Source organism: Carya illinoinensis, chromosome 9, assembly GCF_018687715.1.
Source record: "Carya illinoinensis cultivar Pawnee chromosome 9, C.illinoinensisPawnee_v1, whole genome shotgun sequence".
Classification (NCBI taxonomy): domain Eukaryota; kingdom Viridiplantae; phylum Streptophyta; class Magnoliopsida; order Fagales; family Juglandaceae; genus Carya; species Carya illinoinensis.
Window position 1 is genome coordinate 11170610 of NC_056760.1, and position 18365 is coordinate 11188974.

Consider the following 18365-nt stretch of genomic DNA (forward strand, 5'->3'; position numbering starts at 1 on the left):
CTCGTTGGTTATTAGGAATTTTGAAAATATTATTGCACTTCTTTCTTTTTAATGCAAATACGTGAACAAGAAGTATATATTTCTTTTTCTTTTCCTTTTTCTTTTTCCTTTCCTTTTTCCCGTGAGGGATTTCTTTTTGAGTCTCTTATGTCAATCAAGAGTCAAACTTTTAAGGAGATCCGGCAATTTTGAGTAGTGGGTTGGGATCCATATTGTTTAAGTCATCAAGTTATGAGTCATATTTGAAGGAGACATGATTGATTTATGTTGACCTAAGTTTGATCTTGACAATCTAGGAGCAATTTGTACTTGTGACTCAGAACCAGCGAAGTGACAAAAAAAAAAAAAAACCTCCAAAATTTGGTAGACAATGATGAACATGAGAAAATTGTTTTAGTACTACTAAATTCTTGTCCTTAGTTCTACTAATCCTGAAGTTTCAATGGGCATGGAAAATCTCTTTCCCAACAAAATTTCGAATACTAAAAATGAATACCTTCGTAGAATCCCCTCTAAAGAGAAGATCATGAACACAATTAGTCAAATCCCCTATACAAAGACTTCTGGTCCTGATGACTTTATTAGTCTATTCTACAAATTCTTTCAGAACTTAATTAAAGAAGACGTCCTTGCTACTATAAACAATTTCTTAACTCACGGAAAACTACTAAAAGAATTCAACCACACAACCATTGCTCTTGTACCCAAGACTGATGTTCCCAATTTTGTACATCAAATTTTACCTATTAGTCTTGCTATTTTTTGTTACAAAATTAGAGTAGAAATCCTGGCCAACAGACTTAAGAATGTCCTTTCTCACATCATCTTTCCATACCAAACAACTTTTCTACCCGAGAGACTAATACAAGAAAACACAATACTAGCCCAAGAAGTCTTACACCATTTGAAGAAAAAAAGGGATAAAAACAGTCTGCTGACTATCAAAATTGACATGGAAAATACTTTTGACTATATGGAATGACCCTTTCTCATTTATATTTTCCAGACCCCTAGTTTTAACTAAACCCAGACTAATTGGATTAAGGAATATATCACCTCAGTGACCTATTCTATCATAATTAATGACTTTCTTACTGGATTCTTACATTCATCCCATGGCATAAGACAAAGAGACCCACTGTCCCCATTCCTCTTTATTCTGAGAAGTGAGGTCCTATCTAGGTTGATCATTAGTGTGGAATTAAATAATAAAATAGAAGGTATAAGTATCCCAAGAGGAGGGCCCTCCCTTACACATATGCTATTTGCAGATGATCTCATTCTGTTTAGCAAAGCCACTTTCCAAAATGCCCAAAACTTTGCTCCATGTTTAGATACTTATATGGTTATACCTCCTAGTTTGGACAAAAAATTAATTTCGCAAAGTCCTCCATTCATTTTAGCAACAATATCACCACCAACATTATTAGAGGTAAAGGAATCCTTGAACTTCAAAGGCCTCCCCCCCCCCCCCCCCCAAAGCTCAAATATCTAGATTTGCCACTCTATATAAGGGCTGAAAAGAAAAATCTTTGCAAGAAGTCAAAGTAAAATTCTAGAATAGATTGCAAGGGTGGAAATCAAAAATTTTATCCCAAGATGGTAGAACCATGCTAATAAGGGTAGTGGACAGTGCAATCCCTTCATACATCATGTCTACACTATATGTCCATAATTCAATAACAAAACAAATGAACAACTCCTTTTGTAGATTTTGGTGGGAAATTGATACTCATAATATTCACAAATACACCCCAAAATCCTAGCATTCAATCTGTATGCCAAAATCTATAGTGGGTCTTGGTTTTAAAAAATCCTCTTGGTTCAACAGGGCACTCATCTCTAAGTTTGCTTGGTACCTTATTAACAACTCAAACAGTCTTTGGAAATAATTTATAACTTTCAAATATCTCAGGAATACCACTTTCTTTGAGGTAAGAGCAAAACCTACAGATTCCTGGTTTTGAAAAAATATCTTGAAGCAAAGAGAATTATTAAAATCTAGTGTTTGTGTCTAGATTAATAATGGTATCTCAACTAGAGCCTAGGTTGACCCTTGGATTCCCACCTTACCTCCCTTAAGGCCCCAACCCAACCAGAATAATCCCCCTATAGATCACAACTTGAGAGTGTCGGAATTAACTCTCGAAGAACCAAGAAGATGGAATACCCCTATCCTTCAAACCTTGTTCCATTTTGAATTTGTTAATGGAATCCTAAGGATCTCCCTCTCAAATCACAATTACTCTCCCATTGAAGATAAGACCAAGTGGATACATCACAATTGTGGCATTTTCTTAGTCAAATCTGCTTATGCTGACAAACACTTCCAATTCCACAACTAGGCAACATAATGTAGACACTTGGAAGAAACTCTAGAAACTTAAAATGCAAGGCAAACTCAAACTCTTTCTTTAGAAAGTCATGCATAATATCCTTCCCACTAGATCACTCCTAAAAGAGTATTACCCATTGAAGAAGATCAAATTCTCTGCCCCCTTTGCAACACCAAATAAGAAAATCTTTCACATTTATTCTTCAATTGTCCATTCTCTAGGATTTTATGGGAGACAGTCCAAATGGCCCATCAATATTTCTCTTTTTGCCAATCAGCCAATCTCAAGCTGGATCACAATCATCCTCAATCCTTCATCTGGTATAAAAATACCTGAAAAAGACAATCATTATTTCCAACTCTTTGCCACACTAGCCATGGATTATCTTTAGTTCTTGAGAAATCGGGTAATCCACAATCTCCCTTGCCTAACTCCACAATGGTTTGTTTCAAGAGTTTCAAAACTCCATAATGAACACAACAAAGCATGGAATACAAAGACTTAACAACAAGAGATCAGATGGCAAATTCCTCCATAAGGCTTCTACTCACTCTCATTTGATGTGGTAGTCAAAGTCAATGATAGACTATTGCTTCAATATGTAGATCAAATAGGGGAGTCTCAATGTTTGTTCAAACATATTTCATCCATAGCACCAATCCAAATATTGGGGAAGCATAAGCTACACTAATGGCTATTCAAGTAACTAATGGCTATTCAAGTAGCAGCAAACGAGAAACTGTAAAAGATTATCATTGAAGGATGTTCTAAATAGGAAGTGCAAGCAATATCAAATTCAAAGTTTTAAAGCATCAAATTGGACAATGTAAGCAATTACATGAGATATACATTATCATTTACGCAGCTTTGAGGATTGGAAAGTGCAAAAAATTCATCGATTATAGAATCGATGTGCGCATAACTTGGTGCAATGGACAACTTCCAAACTAACATTTGGGAACATCCTTCTTATATGTATTCCTCAATATCTTTTAAATTTCCAGTGGGAAAGATCCTCTCAGACTTTTGTATAATAATAACTCTTCATACTTTGTTGGTTTTTCCTTAATAAAACTTGCTTGGAAAAATGAAAAGTTCTTGGTTATAACTCTAGTGTACAACAGACAATGTTAACAGTTTGTGCTTGGGGACAAGTTTTCTGATAGTGTTTGACTGTGCATTGATCATGGCATTGGGCCCTTGACACAAGCCATTAACAAAGCAACTTTAAATGGGCCCAAACCCTTTAATTTGCCACCCATTATGGCCTATGGGATTCAATGAGCTTTTTGTTATATATTGCCCTGTATACGATCTGCTATGCTGAATATTTATTTTTACCTGATATTATTAATTGTTCATTTACATTAATACTTATTTTTTAAATACTAAATTTAAAAATTACCAGATAATATCAAATTATTGCATTAAAGAGCATAGGGTGAAAACGTATAATTTTCTAGTTCTCTCAGTCATCGGTCAAAAGATCCCGTTTAAAGATCCAAACGGAATGTTAGACCAGAAATGATTTAGATTTAGAATTATGAGAAGTGCTACAATCATAAAGAGTTCCCACAAAAATAAACTTATAAATTGATGTGATTTGATGTAATTAATTAGATCTATTTTATAATAAAAGTAAATTTATGATCTGATATATTACATCAAGTTACGTTAGTTTGTGGTTTTGTTTTTGCGAGATCTCTTTGTGGCTAAAAGATTTCTCTAGAAGTGTATATGCATTTTGTTGTGAATATAAGCTTTAAAGAGACCAGCATTCTAACCTACCCAATACATACCCAACAATATATGTAACCATAAACTAGTGGGCAACTTGTAACTTTTTTCATTTTCGATTTACTAATTCCACCCCTTATGCAAGTACAAGCACTTTAAGTTTTCCTTCACTATTTGCAGCCAAAACTGTTGGGCTATTACTCTTCCAACAAACAGCACTGATAAAGTATGATTCGTCATCGTCGTTGACACCATCGCTGTCGTCGTCATCTCCTTCTAGAGAGCCAAGTTTATGCCAAGCCATAGGTCTAGAGATAGCCTGCAAGTGAAACATCAAAACTGAATTACGTCAAGATTGAATTCCAAAACATGCAGGTTATTGATAGACGTTTCTTCACCTTGTGATAGACAAATACTCGATTTGTCTCGCTACCACAACATATGAACTCGCTATTAGCTGTGAGACCCACAAAACTCTTCTCATTCGTGTGACTTCTATATGTGTGCAGCTGTAAAAATGAGAAACAATTTATCAACCATAGTAAGTTTCGAGGAAAACATAAAAGTTACAAATTCTGAGAATGATAAGAAGTCCATATCAATTTAACAAATTAAGGTGAAGCTACGAAAAATGAAAAAATAAACAAGGGAAGGTATGTAGTTGAAGCACTAAAAGGACATTTGGCTGCGCTTGGTTACAAAACTCATCTCATCTAATCGTTACAACTTTCTCAACTTCCAACATAAAATATAATAAATAACTCAATTTTTTTCAAATCTCAAAATAGTAATAATATTAAAAGGTAATATTTTAATAATATTTTATTCAACTTTTAACTTTCATCTCAACCCATCTAAACTCAACTCACTATCCAAACTGGCCTAGTTGAGCAATAACTAATAGCATCGTTATAACTTACTGGCAGATTTTTCTTTACATCCCACAACCGCAACGTGCTGTCAATAGATGCAGAAGCTAGTTCATTGTTAGACAAGAATTTTACATATGAAACAGATTTTCCGTGCCCTCTAAGTACATGTAGTGGTTGGCTGATATTTCTCAAGTCATAATAGTGAACGAGATGATCTGCACAACCCACCTGAAAAACTACCAAGTATTACAGTTTATATTTGAATTTTATTCAAATAGATTGCCAAAGTTGAGCCATAAGTTCTACAAAGCTTACATTTCAAACAGATGTGGGTTGGGGAAGGTGGCATAAAATAATATTCGTCATCAGTTATTGAAATAAAAGAACGGATAAACAGTGAAATTCTAGTAACGAAAACTAGAATTTTTATTTAGATAAAACAAGGCCCGTCAAGGCTTTTAAAGAAATGAACAGAATCAATAATTTTTTCGAGATATTTGTACTTGGGAGAAACAAGAATCAAGCAACAAAGCTTTGACGGAGACTTACTGCCACGTGAATGTTTGATCCAGGATTAAACTTCACAGAACAAATATTCGCTGTCATATTGATGTTAAGAACACTTGCTTCTTGCTTTGTGCACCAAATTTTAACCTGTTTTACACATAAAATGAATTCAAGCTAAGGCAGGTATGAAGCATAAAATATAAAATAAGCTAAAACAATATTTTACGAGGTATCCAAAAGAAAAACCCAACTTGACACTTTCTTTAAGCATGGCAAGAGCACTACTATCTCTCAACCATAATGGATGATCCATAAAGTGCAGCTTGCTCGTATTCTAGAATCGTAAAACAGATTATTGTGTTTCAATATATTAGTTGTCATGAAATAGAAGAAAACAATCTCTGATTCTCTCTAGTGATTCTACAGAAGATTTCTTGAGCATTCAAATTTCGACTAAGAGCCATATAAATGAACCATTTGGGCAATGTTAAGGACAAAAATAAAAAAGAGGCATACATTGTGACCATAAGATTTAGAGGCCACTTGACTAAGAACAAGTTGGAACATTTAGGTCCAGCACATCAGTCAGAATGGCTAAAGAAAAGATGGAACTATTTGTGCCCAGATATAGTAATATATAGTAAGCTATTTCAAGAATATTGCTGGGCACCCTATGATTGAGACATGTTCACAAATTCTGGGGGTTCTATACAACCTTTAATGCTACACACCTATAATTCATCAATCATCAAACCTATTGTTTTCAACTTTAAATAATAGATACCTCACTAAATCATACGATATACTAAATATTTCTCCATTCCCAAGTACCTTGCAGTCATCACTGCCTGATACAAGCATTGATGGTTCAGTGCATGAAAAATCAACACTCCAAGCTCGCTTTTCATGCTCCTCATATTCCATCACACTCTGGAAGGAAAAGAGTCTCATTAATGAACATGTCTATGACTAGATGTTTGGAATGAAGACAAATTATGAGAGTACATTTGCATACGCCAATCAATTTGTGAGAGCAGGCATGACATAGTGTTTATTAAAGAAAACGAGACAGCATTACTACCTGACGATTGGTTATGTCCCAAACGGTCACTATCCCCTCATAATCACTGCTGGCGATATAGTTTTTTGTGTACTTATTCCAGCTCAAGCAACTAAGCTTTGATCGTGAGGACATCTCTGCAACAGGGCAGTGGACATCTGCTGGTTCATTCACCACCTAGGAACAATCACAGAGGCAATAGTTTATGAGTCAGATGAAGTAAAAAATATTCAACATTAGCTTCCACTGCCTATATTTAAAAAGCCTAAATCAAGATTGGAGTTTAAGCACTTGGACGATAAAAGTTATCAATCATGAATATCCCCAAGATGAATGTTAGTGGTTATTTAATCAATCCAATTAAAAAGATATAAAATGTCCCAAGCAAGATATGAAATGCACCATTTAAGTCAAAGCTTGAAGAAACAATAAAAACAATGGTAGTAAAAAATAGAGATAAAATAGATCATATATTTAAGAATGTTACTACAAAAAAAAAGAAAGAAAGTGGTATGGAAGACTGCTTTTTATTTCATATTCCTTCCCCGAGTCATTTTCTGCAGTTTAAAAGAAAATACCGTCTATCCCCCCATTTACAAATATTTTGTCCAACACTTACTGTGGAGAACTCGAAAACCTTGATGCGCCGTGAGACACCAGCAGTGGCAAAAAACTCATCATCTCGATCAAATTCTATACTGCAGAAAATCCAATCAGAAGTTTTAATCCAACACTTTTAACACTTAAGAGAAGCTCAATAACAAGTACTCTGTTGCATGGCAATGCAGTGACAAATTCCCATTAGTATGCTTCATAGTTTTCATATGACTAACTCAATTAAATTTCCATTTACATATGAATATGACCGTGGTACATTATATCATACTCCTTTACATGGGGAAAAATACTATAAATATGATTAAAGATTGTCGCTAACAAATCTCAGATGATATAGAAAAGGGTTCGTGCTGGAGCTCATTTTCTAAGCTAAGGGGTTGAGTGAATTGTACAATATTGAAGACATTTCAACTCACCTTGACACTATATTGGCAGGGTGAAAAAGGTCATCATGCCTTAGTTCAGCAATAACCCTCAATCGACTATATCAAGCAACAAACAGATGGTATTAACAATTCTAGCAATTAATGCATTTCAAAATGACTGAATATGAAAAACTAATAATCAATACCACAAAAGGCTGTACCTGTATCGTGTAAAGGTAGTCATAATGGATTGGAAATCATCAAGACCTGGATGATAACCTTCTCTTTTTATAGGATTTGTGTTGCTTTCTTCCCCGTTGTGAGATTCTCCACTCCAGTTTCGCCGCTTTTGCAAATAACACTCTTGTAGGTCATTAAACTGTTGCAAGAAATGATAAAAACAAAAAATCTCAATTTACAAACTCCAACGATACATTTTCAAAAGGAAATCTCAGGGATCTTTGTTCCAGAGCAAAAATGATGGTGCCAGTGTCAACAATTCAGTGGTGAGCAGTCATGTCAGTTTTGCTGTCGTTTCATCTCCTTTACCCTTCAATGGTGATCTACTACGACGAAGAAGATTGTATGATCTCCTAGGGTCAGCTCAAGCTCACCTAAATTTCCCCTCCGTTCCCCATTTTAAACCCCCCACCCACCCCCCCCCCCCCCCCCGCCGTGCGGGCCTCTTCATTCTTACTTCTCTAATCCATCTTTAAGCTGCATTTTTAGGGTTTCATAGAATGCCAACACTTCGGAAGTCAAGAAAGCTTACAATAAGCTCTCACTGAAAGAGTGAGTTTGTGATGCGTTTATTCATTTTTGTAAATGATTACTGTTTTATTCTAATTCTCAAATTTCATTTATTAATCTTGATTTAATTCAGTCACCCAGATAAAAACCCGGATCCTGAATCAAGAAAGATCTTTGTCAAAATTGCCAATGCCTAGATATATCAGTAATCCCAGTCATTTCTTTTTTGATAAGTAAACGGTAGTATTAATAAGGATAGGCATAGTCCAAGTACACAAGATGGTATACAAGAGATAAGACCTATCTAGGTTGTAATAGTGGAAACAAGAAAATCATGTAAATTTAGGCCATTAAAATCTACAGCTATAGCCCAAAGAAATAAGGTATGGAAAAATAAAGATTGAAGTTCCTCTAGTGTCCACTCCTTATCTTCGAATGTCCACTCATTACATTCTCGCCATATGTACCACATAATGCATATAGGGACCATCTTCCACACGGCTTTGATTTGTGGGCCATCAGTAATCCCAGTCATTTACATTAGAATGCTGTACATAAAATTTTAAAATATTTAGAGAAAACCATACACTTTGGTTTAGATGGTCAAATCAAATATTTGTTCAAAATGGTGCCATTTTGTACCTTTTTGATTTTTAACAAACAAACGGACTGAATTTTCATGGGTTTGAGCTTAACAGGCCGAGTATGACAACTAAAGTGTCATCATTTGTGACTTAACAGAGCATAATATAGAAAGAGGCCTAATAAAACTGCTAAAATAAACAAATAAGCTACCAAGGTCTGTCACTCCCAAGGAGCATCAGGCTGCATGTGCAATCAAAGAAGGCAAATAATAGATTAGACGAATGACTGCGTTCAGCAAATTTCTGGATCCTCAATATGCACCATTTTTTCCAAACTAAAACAGGCTGGGCATTTGTTTACTTAAAAACAGGATACTTCGGTAACTCAATTCAATGTACCAACAAGCAAGAATAGAACTCTTAGTAATGCTACTCATTATTCTTTTATTCATCATCCTCTCATCATTTCATGATGGGACACTAAATAATTAGAAAATTATTTGTTATGTTTCACTTGTCTACCAATTATTTGTTGTCACATCAAGAGATGTTGGGAAGATAATGGTTAAAAGGACGATCAATAGCATTTTTCTAGAACTTTTATAAGATCACTAACCTGTGAATGGACCCGCTTTTTTCTTGCTAAAGCTAGTGCTGATGGAGCAACAGACTGCAAATCGGAACCATTATTACCATCCTTTCTTTGGAATACCTGGAGGCTTACTTGAGCGTTTAGGTCAGCCTTTTTGTTCTGTGGTCCCATCTGCCCTTGCAGACAGTGAGGACCGGAGATGATGCCACTTCCATGCATATCAGTCAATGAAGCCCATGCTTTTGCTGCAATAGGATCATCATTAAGCATCCTCAGTTTAACTGAGAATCTTTCTTTCGCCCTGTATAGTTCTGTTCTATATCTCTTGACAGCATTGATGTCCTCCTTGATATACAGGAGGTCCGCTTGTATCTACAAGGGAAACAGAAGACCATCAATTTTGGAACTAAAGATGAACAGAAATTAAAAATAAAGTACCTCCAATTGAATACCACAACAGTTAAACATCCAAGTATACACAGCTTGCAACTAAAGATCCCACTCCCCAGGGTTTTCTTGTTTGAAGTTTCAAATACCCCATGTTTCTAGCCCTATTTAAATCAATTTTTTTTCATGATCTCATATGATTTTTTGTTTCCAAGCTACCATCAGCCCCAAAGTTCTTACTCTGCATTGCTATAAACCCATGCCTCAAAAGCTCATGTAATAGCATTTGTGATTTCTGATATTCAACGAGGTCCCTTTTTAACTCCATAATTACTTATTCCCAGGTATCTAAATACTTCACAAGCAGATCTTTCAAGTAGAAAAGCGTTGACAGAATAATAGGAAATATGATATGACTAAAGGCACAAATATACATATTTAAGTGAAAAAACCTCATTCAACTCTTCATGCTTTTGCTTCCACAGGCAATGCAAGAAGTCAAGCAATAATTTGTGATTTCTGATATTCAATGAGGTCCCTGTTTTACTCCATAATTACTTATTCCCAGGTATCTAAATACTTCACAAGCAGATCTTTCAAGTAGAAAAGCGTTGGCAGAATATTTGGAAATATGATATGACTAAAAGCACAAATATACATATTTAAGTGCAAAAACCTCATTCATCTCTTCAAGCTTTTGCTTCCGCAGGCAATGCAAGAAGTCTAGCAAAATCTGCAGTTTTGTCTCAGCTTCTTCTTGTTCCATTTTTCTCTTCTTCTTCGCAAGTAGAGACAGCAGGCCATTTAGCTCCTTAATTGACACCTCACAACCCTGTCTAAGATTAGCTTAAACAAAAATTCATTCCATCTTAAACATGACCAGACCAAGTATAGTTCGATAGCTAGAAACATAAGTTAGAGGTAATGAATCCACTGATCCATCTGACAATAACATAAATAAGCAAAGACTAAGTGATAACCGGAAAATTAAAAAAAGAAAAATCATCAGGAAAGATCGAGATTTTAATAATAATAAAAATGATTAACCGACCTGTTGTATTGCCTGACGAAGATGTTCAAAAGGTGAGGCAGACTTAGCTACCTGACGAGCAGAATTTTTCTTCAACAACTGTGAGGTTCAATATAAATCTGTAAACAACCGGTACTTTGAGGTTATCAATGTCAAAATAATAAGATACTAAACATTTTCGATAAGAAAACTGGAGACGGTATTTTGGGTGTATTCGGAGGTAATATTAGAGACATTTTCTGAAAATCAGCACGAAACAGTACTAAAAAATAAGCCATACACATATCCCTAAGCGGCATGCAGAAGAATGAAGCTCAATCAAACAACTGGTTTTAGCTTCAATTCCACTAAATGCAATCGCAGCCAGATTCTAATCAAGTTTGAATTTAAATCCTAACCTCCATTTATAGATAAATGCCAGCAATACAAAAATGAGCAGAACAGTCAACGTGAATCTAATCGACGCTGATATCTCTCTGTATCATTTCCAAATGAAGAATCTAATTCAACGTTCATCCTTTCTTATCGTCTCCCACATTTTCTCCGATGCCAAACAGAGCAAGCACGAAAAAAAAACATGCGCAAGAATGCACAAACTTAATCAGAAAAGGAAAAACCTTATCGAGTAGAAAATTAGGGAAGATATGGTTGGTGGTGAGGTAGTGAGCGCAGCAAGGACAGTCGCTCTTGTTTCTCAGGTGGGTGACAATGCACGTGTAACAGAAACTGTGGCCACAGGCGGTGAGAAACGCGTCCGTTATGATCTGCATGCATATTGGGCACAACGTGTCCTTGTCCAGCTCACCTCCTACGGACTCCGGAGCCATCTGATCAGGCGGTGGTTCGGTGCCGGGGTCGGGCAAGTGGTCGGGTTTGACGGTAGGGACGAGTGCCTGTGCCGCCAGTGAGGTATCTTCCATATATCAGAAGATATTTTGGTCTTGTCTATCTGCTCCGGAGAAGTGTATTTTTGCTAATTTTATGGTGAGTGGTGGGAGAGAGCGAGAAGGAAAGGGGCTTTAAAAGGTGGTAGTTGGTATGGTTGTGTTCTCCGTACAAAAAGAAGAAAGGACTATGGAGGAGGACGAGAAAATTAACGTTGTGTGCTTGCTAGCGCATGCGAGAGGCTAGAGAGAGCCGACTTTTTTGACATTTTGTGAGGGTGATAACGGCCCACGTTAGGCGGGCGTTTTCAAGACAGGAATATATCTGTCACACATTTTTTATTTATTTAAAATAAATAAACTATGAGATTTATATAAAATTAATTGAATATCTATCTATAATAATAAGCGCCTATCGCGCTTCTACAGGAATAAACAGGAATGAGCAGTGAATTATTGCGTTCCGTTTTTTTTCTTCCGTTTTTATTGCATAGTTACTTTTTTAACCTTTTGTTTTCTTTCTTTGTGTCCGTTTATATAAGGATTTTTTGGTCTTTAGTAACTATGTCAGGGTTGGCTGCTTTATATTTTTCTTTCTACTTTTCTATTTTTCTCGATTCTTTTTCTCTTTGTCTCTCTCTTCTCTCATATATCTCTCTCTCTCTCTCTCTCTCTCTGAAGCTCACGAACCCAGCTCTCTGCCAAAGCTTCAAGATCCACTCCACCGCACCGAAAAGTCCGAACTTTTTACTAACCAGAAGATTACTCACCTGCAAAAGGATGTTTTTGAAGCTAAGGGAAACGAGTTTTGGCCGTGGGTGGTGGTGGAAATGGCGGTCGAAGGCCAAAAAGGGGCTGAACGGAGTTGAGCTCGTGGGAGCTGCTCCGGCAACGGATCGAGGCCGGAAATGGGTGGTTTTGGTCAGCAAGAGGTAGGGGAAGAAGCTGTGAAGAGATGGTGGCCGGAGGTGGTGCGACGACGCCGGAATCGGTGAAAAACCGTATGGCTTGGAGGAGCTCGTGATGGCTAACGGTGGCTCGGATGGAGGTGAAACTTGGTGGGGATCTTCACCAGTGAGAGGGGAAGAAAACTGGGTGGGTGGTGTAGGCCACGCCGCCGGAGAGCGGCGGTTCTGGGCTGCGAAAGCAACCGGCGACGGGAGAAAAAACAGGCAGGTGCCGTGACTTCCAAGGGCTCGTGGCGGCTAACGGCTGGTTCGATGGCTCTGAAAATTGGTGGGGATGATCTCTGGTAGGAGGGGAAGAGAATGGTGGGGGTGGTGTATAACACAGCCTCCGGAAGGCGGCGGTTCTGGGCTGCGAAAGCAACCGGCGACAGGGGAGAAAAAACAGGCAGGTGCCGTGACTTCCAGGGGCTCGTGGCGGCTAACGGCTGGTCCGATGGCTCTGAAAATTGGTGGGGATGATCTCTGGTAGGAGGGGAAGAGAATGGTGGGGGTGGTGTATAACACAGCCTCCGGAAGGCGACGGTTCTAGGCTGCGAAAGCAACACGCCGGAGGTTTTAGAGCCTTTCTTTTTCTTTTTCTTTTCAAGTCTTTTGTTTGCTTGTTCAAATTTCAGCAGCCAACTTTGACTTTGCTAGCTGGCTAGGGACAGCACATAAAACCGAAGACGGGTGGGTGGTGTGCCGTGTCTTCAAGAAGAAGAATTTTCAGAAAGCAGCAGAGAGTCCTATCAGCCATTCGATCACGATCAGATGTTCACTGAAACACTGTTAATTTCAACTACTTTTCCTAATGATCAGACCATTGGTATAGACAATTTAACTTTTGACAAATTGGTCCTAAGGGAACTAAATAATTATAAAGAGGACAAGGAATAGGACTGCTGTCATTAGTTTTGTAAGTATCTTTCATTTAAAAATAAAAAAATAAAATTTATTATTAAAAAAATTAATTTTATTTTAAAAAAAAAGTGTCCGATCTTGGACATTTTATAAAACTATAAAATAAGATATATTTAAGAAAAAAATTGACGTAGTTGGATAATTGAACAAACAATATAAGTGGCACTTTCAAATATAAATCCATGTTTTAAATACATTTTTTTAAAATAAAGGAATGCGGGCCCAAGCATGTGAATTACACTGACTTTTGTGGAAATCGACGAATGAAGAAAAATAATTTAATAAAATCAATAGCCAATGTGATATCGCCAAGTAGAGGGGTCTTATCTTTGTGGGCTTGGTGGGCCAGCTTTTAGGTGGTGAATGGGGCCGATAATGCGCGTAAGATAATTGAACAAACAGTATACGTGGCACTTTCAAATATAAATTCATGTTTTAAATACATTTTTTTTTAAATAAAGGAATGCGGGCCCAAGCATGTGAATTACACTGACTTTTGTGGAAATCGACGAATGAAGAAAAATAATTTAATAAAATCAATAGCCAATGGGATATCGCCAAGTAGAGGGGTCTTATCTTTGTGGGCTTGGTGGGCCAGCTTTTAGGTGGTGAATGGAGCCGATAATGCACGTAAATCACATGGTGTGTTGGTGGTCGAGCCTTGCTTGTCTTATAGACAAAAATATTGAATTTAATATACTAAGGTGGATAGAAAGTTTTGCTATCCTTGTGCTGTTGCATGCTATGTCATAGATTTAAATAAAGAGGCTTTATATAAAACTTCTTTATCTCAATCAATTATAACAATATTAATAATAAAAACACTGCATGTGTATTACCATCTTCCACTAAATTTTGTCTTCTGTAATGAAAACAATGGTGTCAAGTAATTGGGCAAACATCATACAAATATGACTAAAGGTATACAGTAATAGATTATAAGTCATCATGAATCCGCGAAAAGATTTGATTGCAACAGTAGTTTTGCAGGGTGATAGGACGTCTGGATGATTGAGGACAATAGAAAAGAAGAACGATGAAATATGTCTATGGTATAGTTTTTCTTTTCTTTTGTTTTCCGCACGCGTGTGGGTACGTGTTTTTTGAGAAATCTCTCTCTTTTTCGCAATATTTGACTTGCTTGATGATATGGCCAAGCTTTTGAAAGTTTTATTGTAATATATTACCATTGTCCAAAACAGCTAAATGCGTGTCTTTCAAAAAGGAAAAAGAAAACTCTCCCTTGCGTCCAAAAGCTGAAAGGGGCCTCCACGTGCTGATGATCTTTTCATTATTAAACACTAATATTTACACTAATATTTACAAGATGATCTTGACAATTAATCATGATTATCTTGATTTTATCATTATAAATAATTTCATTGTTTGTATGATCTTGTCCGTTCATACCATTAATTAATGGATAGGTGGAAGCTAATTAGTGATCTCATTTTACTAAATTTGTTCATATATACTGGTTTAAACCCGTATATGAACAAATATTTTTTTATTTTTTATTAAATATTTAGTATATGAATAATAAATAAAAAAATTAAATTAATTTAAAAAAATAAATGTAAAAAAATTTAAAAAAGAATTTAAAAAATAAAAATATGAAATGCCAATACTGTAATTGAATGATTGATTAATAATGAACGAGTAGTCTAATATATTAAATATGATGTTATATCATGTTAATGGTGTTGCGAGTAGAGTAGTTAATCTAGGGATCTAACGGGTCGAAGACATACTTAGTCGAGCATCCAAACAAGTCGTAATTCACTAAAAAAACAAAACCAAAAACCGCTTTAAGGACACCTGGTTTTCATTTGGTGGGAGAGAATCCACTTCTCAGCACAAATACATTGCATGTGGGTTTCCCTTGTGTGTATTATCACGTACACAAACCTCCCACATTCCTCTCACGAAATAAAACTGTTCTCCATTTACCCACCCCGACTCCTATCATTTCGCTCCTCACCTTCTCTTTCCTCTCACTTATTTTCTCTACTTTTTTTTGCCATATCTCATAGAATTTACAAGTGGGTTTCCGTTTTTGTTGATAAAGCTCTGTAAGAATAGATTTTGGCCGTTGTCTTCTTTGGTTTTCTCTTTTTTGCTCTGTTTGGAGGGTTTTCTGATGGAAAACGGTGCGGATTCGACCTCCTGAGCTTTTTTCAGCTGTACCCATGTCTAACATCTTCGGTTTCAGTGGTAAACTCTCGATTGCTTTAAAAAAACATAAATGATATACTTTAAGTGTTCTTCTAAATAACATACTCAGTAAAAAATTCATCAAAATTAAACTGTTAACCTCTCTCTCTCTCAACAAAAACGGTGACCCTCTATTTTAGACCAGACAACTCTGATCCGTAAGATTTTTACAGGTCTTCTGTAGCTGGCAGGCGCCGCAGCTATGATACTACATCGCTCTTCTGTATCTGTTAGGCGCCGCAGCTATGATGCTACATCTCTTGTCTCTTGTAGAGAGATGCTTCACGAAAGATGTTATGAAGCAATAGAGTAATACTTTGTCATAATTTTCTCTATAAAAGAATTATTCAGCTCATCTTCTTTCGCATCTCATCTTCTTCACTTTTCTAAATTTAGTCTGTATTCTTACTCTGTAATCTCTTTCTGCTTTCTCACTTTGCAATGGCTCAGCAATCTTCCCATCACCAATATATGAGGTATTCTGCACCTCGTTCACCAGTTGTTTCTGCTCGTTCACCAGTTGTTTCTGCTTCTTCTTCTTCCGTAGGTGCTATAATGCAATCCAATAATGATTTAACTAATAAGTCAGATAATGAAATTATCTACGAGCTTGTGAGTCTCGGTACCCGATACTCATCAACCCTTGTCACATATTCTCAACGACTACAATCTAGGACTGGTGGGGTTGACAAACTCCACGAGAATATTTTTATCCTTCAGCGGCTTCTTATGGAGTCCAACATGAAGATAGAAGCAGTAAAGCGAGAGAACAGAGATTTAAAATCTTTGCTTAACTCTTCTTTTCGAGTGGCTACTCTTTTAGATAGGAAAGGCATGCAGATTTTTGAAGAGTAAGAGCGTTTAAAGATTGAGGCAAAGAGCCTTAAATTTCTGTAATTTTACTTTGTGATAATAAAATAATACTTCACAAATATTCATATTTGTGTTTCTATCTTCTGTTAGATCTTCTGTGTGTTCCATTTTATTTCTCCTTTAATAATGCACAATTTCTTACAAAACCGTGATATGAATCTGAAATACTAATTGTATTTAAGAGATGGTATTTTAGATCTAATAATTTCATTCATCTCCTCCATGAATGTTATCTAAATCCCAACTGAAACTTCTCATTTTACAAATTTTGTTAGTTACAGTTCACTTGTAAAATCTTTGCTTGTTATTTGAAAAAATTTCACGGGATCAAGATATCAACAATCATAACAGTGTTGCTGCTATCCTTCTAAACAGGTTGATTCACATGAATAACATCAGTTGTTTCAGTATACTGAATGAGATGTACTTATTTCTTCTGTTCTTTATTTTAGGGCATTTCACCCCTCTTACTTGCTGTTGAGCAGTGCATAGCGGTGTTGCTGATTACTGAACTTGTTGCTGATTACTATTATTTACTTTCATGGGAAAGTTTTGCATAGTTACTTTTTTAACCTTTTGTTTCCTTTTTTTGTGTCCGTTTATATAAGGATGTTTTAGTCTTTAGTGAGATTGTGTCAGTGATATTTTTTCAAAAGAATTTCAGACCACACAAAATCTTTCATTCTCGGCTTCGTATTCCTCCCAAGTTCTCTCTCTAAACTCAGACCCATCCTTATCTCGACGTTCCTTCCTTTATTATCTGTCTTTCTAATGCATTATTGATATGCCTGTGCTCGAGATCTGTGTGATATCTTCCAAAGTCATCACCAAATCTTGCACTTGTGTCTAAAACAAAGCAAATAATATATAAAACCAAATGAAAACAGGGTATGAGTATCCCAAGTGGGCAACCCTAATTGAAATGATCTGTCATTTATTAAATGGATTCACGAAGTCTTTCCTCTTTTTCGTCTTTTATGTTTTTAATGAAAGGAGGTCAGGCTGCAGCGTTTTCAAAAACAAAAAGTCACTTCACAGACTAAGTGAAAAAAAAAACAAACTGTAACCTGTTGTATTTGGGACACGCTAAAAATATAGGTTGACAGTCTTATCCTAACACTCTTTTTTTGTCATTTTATTAAGATATAAGTTTATTTAAAATTACCTACTACTTAATTAATTAAATTAAATTTAAATTAAATTATGTCCGCTTAAAAAATTTACAGCAACAATACTTGCTAGAAATGATTGATTGAAACAAAAAGAAAAAAAAAACAGGTTATGTACAGATGGATGACACTTTGAATTATGGAAGCTTGAGGCAGCTTCAAGATCACAATTGGATTGCTTGCCTTTTAGTGCGTGTCACCTTTTTCCCTAAAATCTAATCCCATAAATTTCCATAAAAATTAAAATCCATCTACCAGGAGGGACTACAGACTGATGGTCCACTTGTTGAGAATTATTGACATTCGTATTAAGGCAATTGGGCCCAGCTTTATGACTGGAGACCAGAGACGTACAAGCTAAAGGGACAGCTGCCGAAGAAAAGGATTTTTTTTTTTTTCCCATGAAAAAGTTTTACATTTATAATTTGCCTCCACTAGGCAAACGTCCCTTGGACGTTTTAATTCTACTAGTACATATATATATATATATATATATATATGCTATTTGGCACTAGGCAG

The 18365-nt window shown here is 36.1% G+C and overlaps 1 protein-coding gene across 3 annotated transcripts; it reads right to left on the reverse strand.

The window, feature by feature from the left end:
* Nucleotides 1-4056: 4056 nt before the first annotated feature.
* Nucleotides 4057-11903, reverse strand: LOC122277002 (E3 ubiquitin-protein ligase COP1-like). Of its 3 annotated transcripts, none has more exons than XM_043086882.1 (13): nt 11456-11902; nt 10860-10937; nt 10485-10640; nt 9446-9793; nt 7717-7874; nt 7547-7612; nt 7132-7210; nt 6534-6689; nt 6284-6382; nt 5495-5599; nt 4994-5173; nt 4472-4582; nt 4057-4392 (listed from the first exon to the last, which is right to left on the reverse strand). In XM_043086882.1, the coding sequence occupies exons 1-13, from the start codon at nt 11756-11758 to the stop codon at nt 4210-4212; spliced, it is 2022 nt and encodes a 673-aa protein (XP_042942816.1). In that variant the 5' UTR covers nt 11759-11902; the 3' UTR covers nt 4057-4209. The 3 variants fall into 3 exon arrangements, with proteins under 3 accessions (XP_042942816.1, XP_042942818.1, XP_042942817.1); XM_043086884.1 differs by lacking the exon at nt 11456-11902 and adding an exon at nt 11237-11424; XM_043086883.1 differs by lacking the exon at nt 4994-5173 and having other exon boundaries at nt 11456-11903.
* Between the last annotated feature and the right edge of the window lie 6462 nt (nt 11904-18365).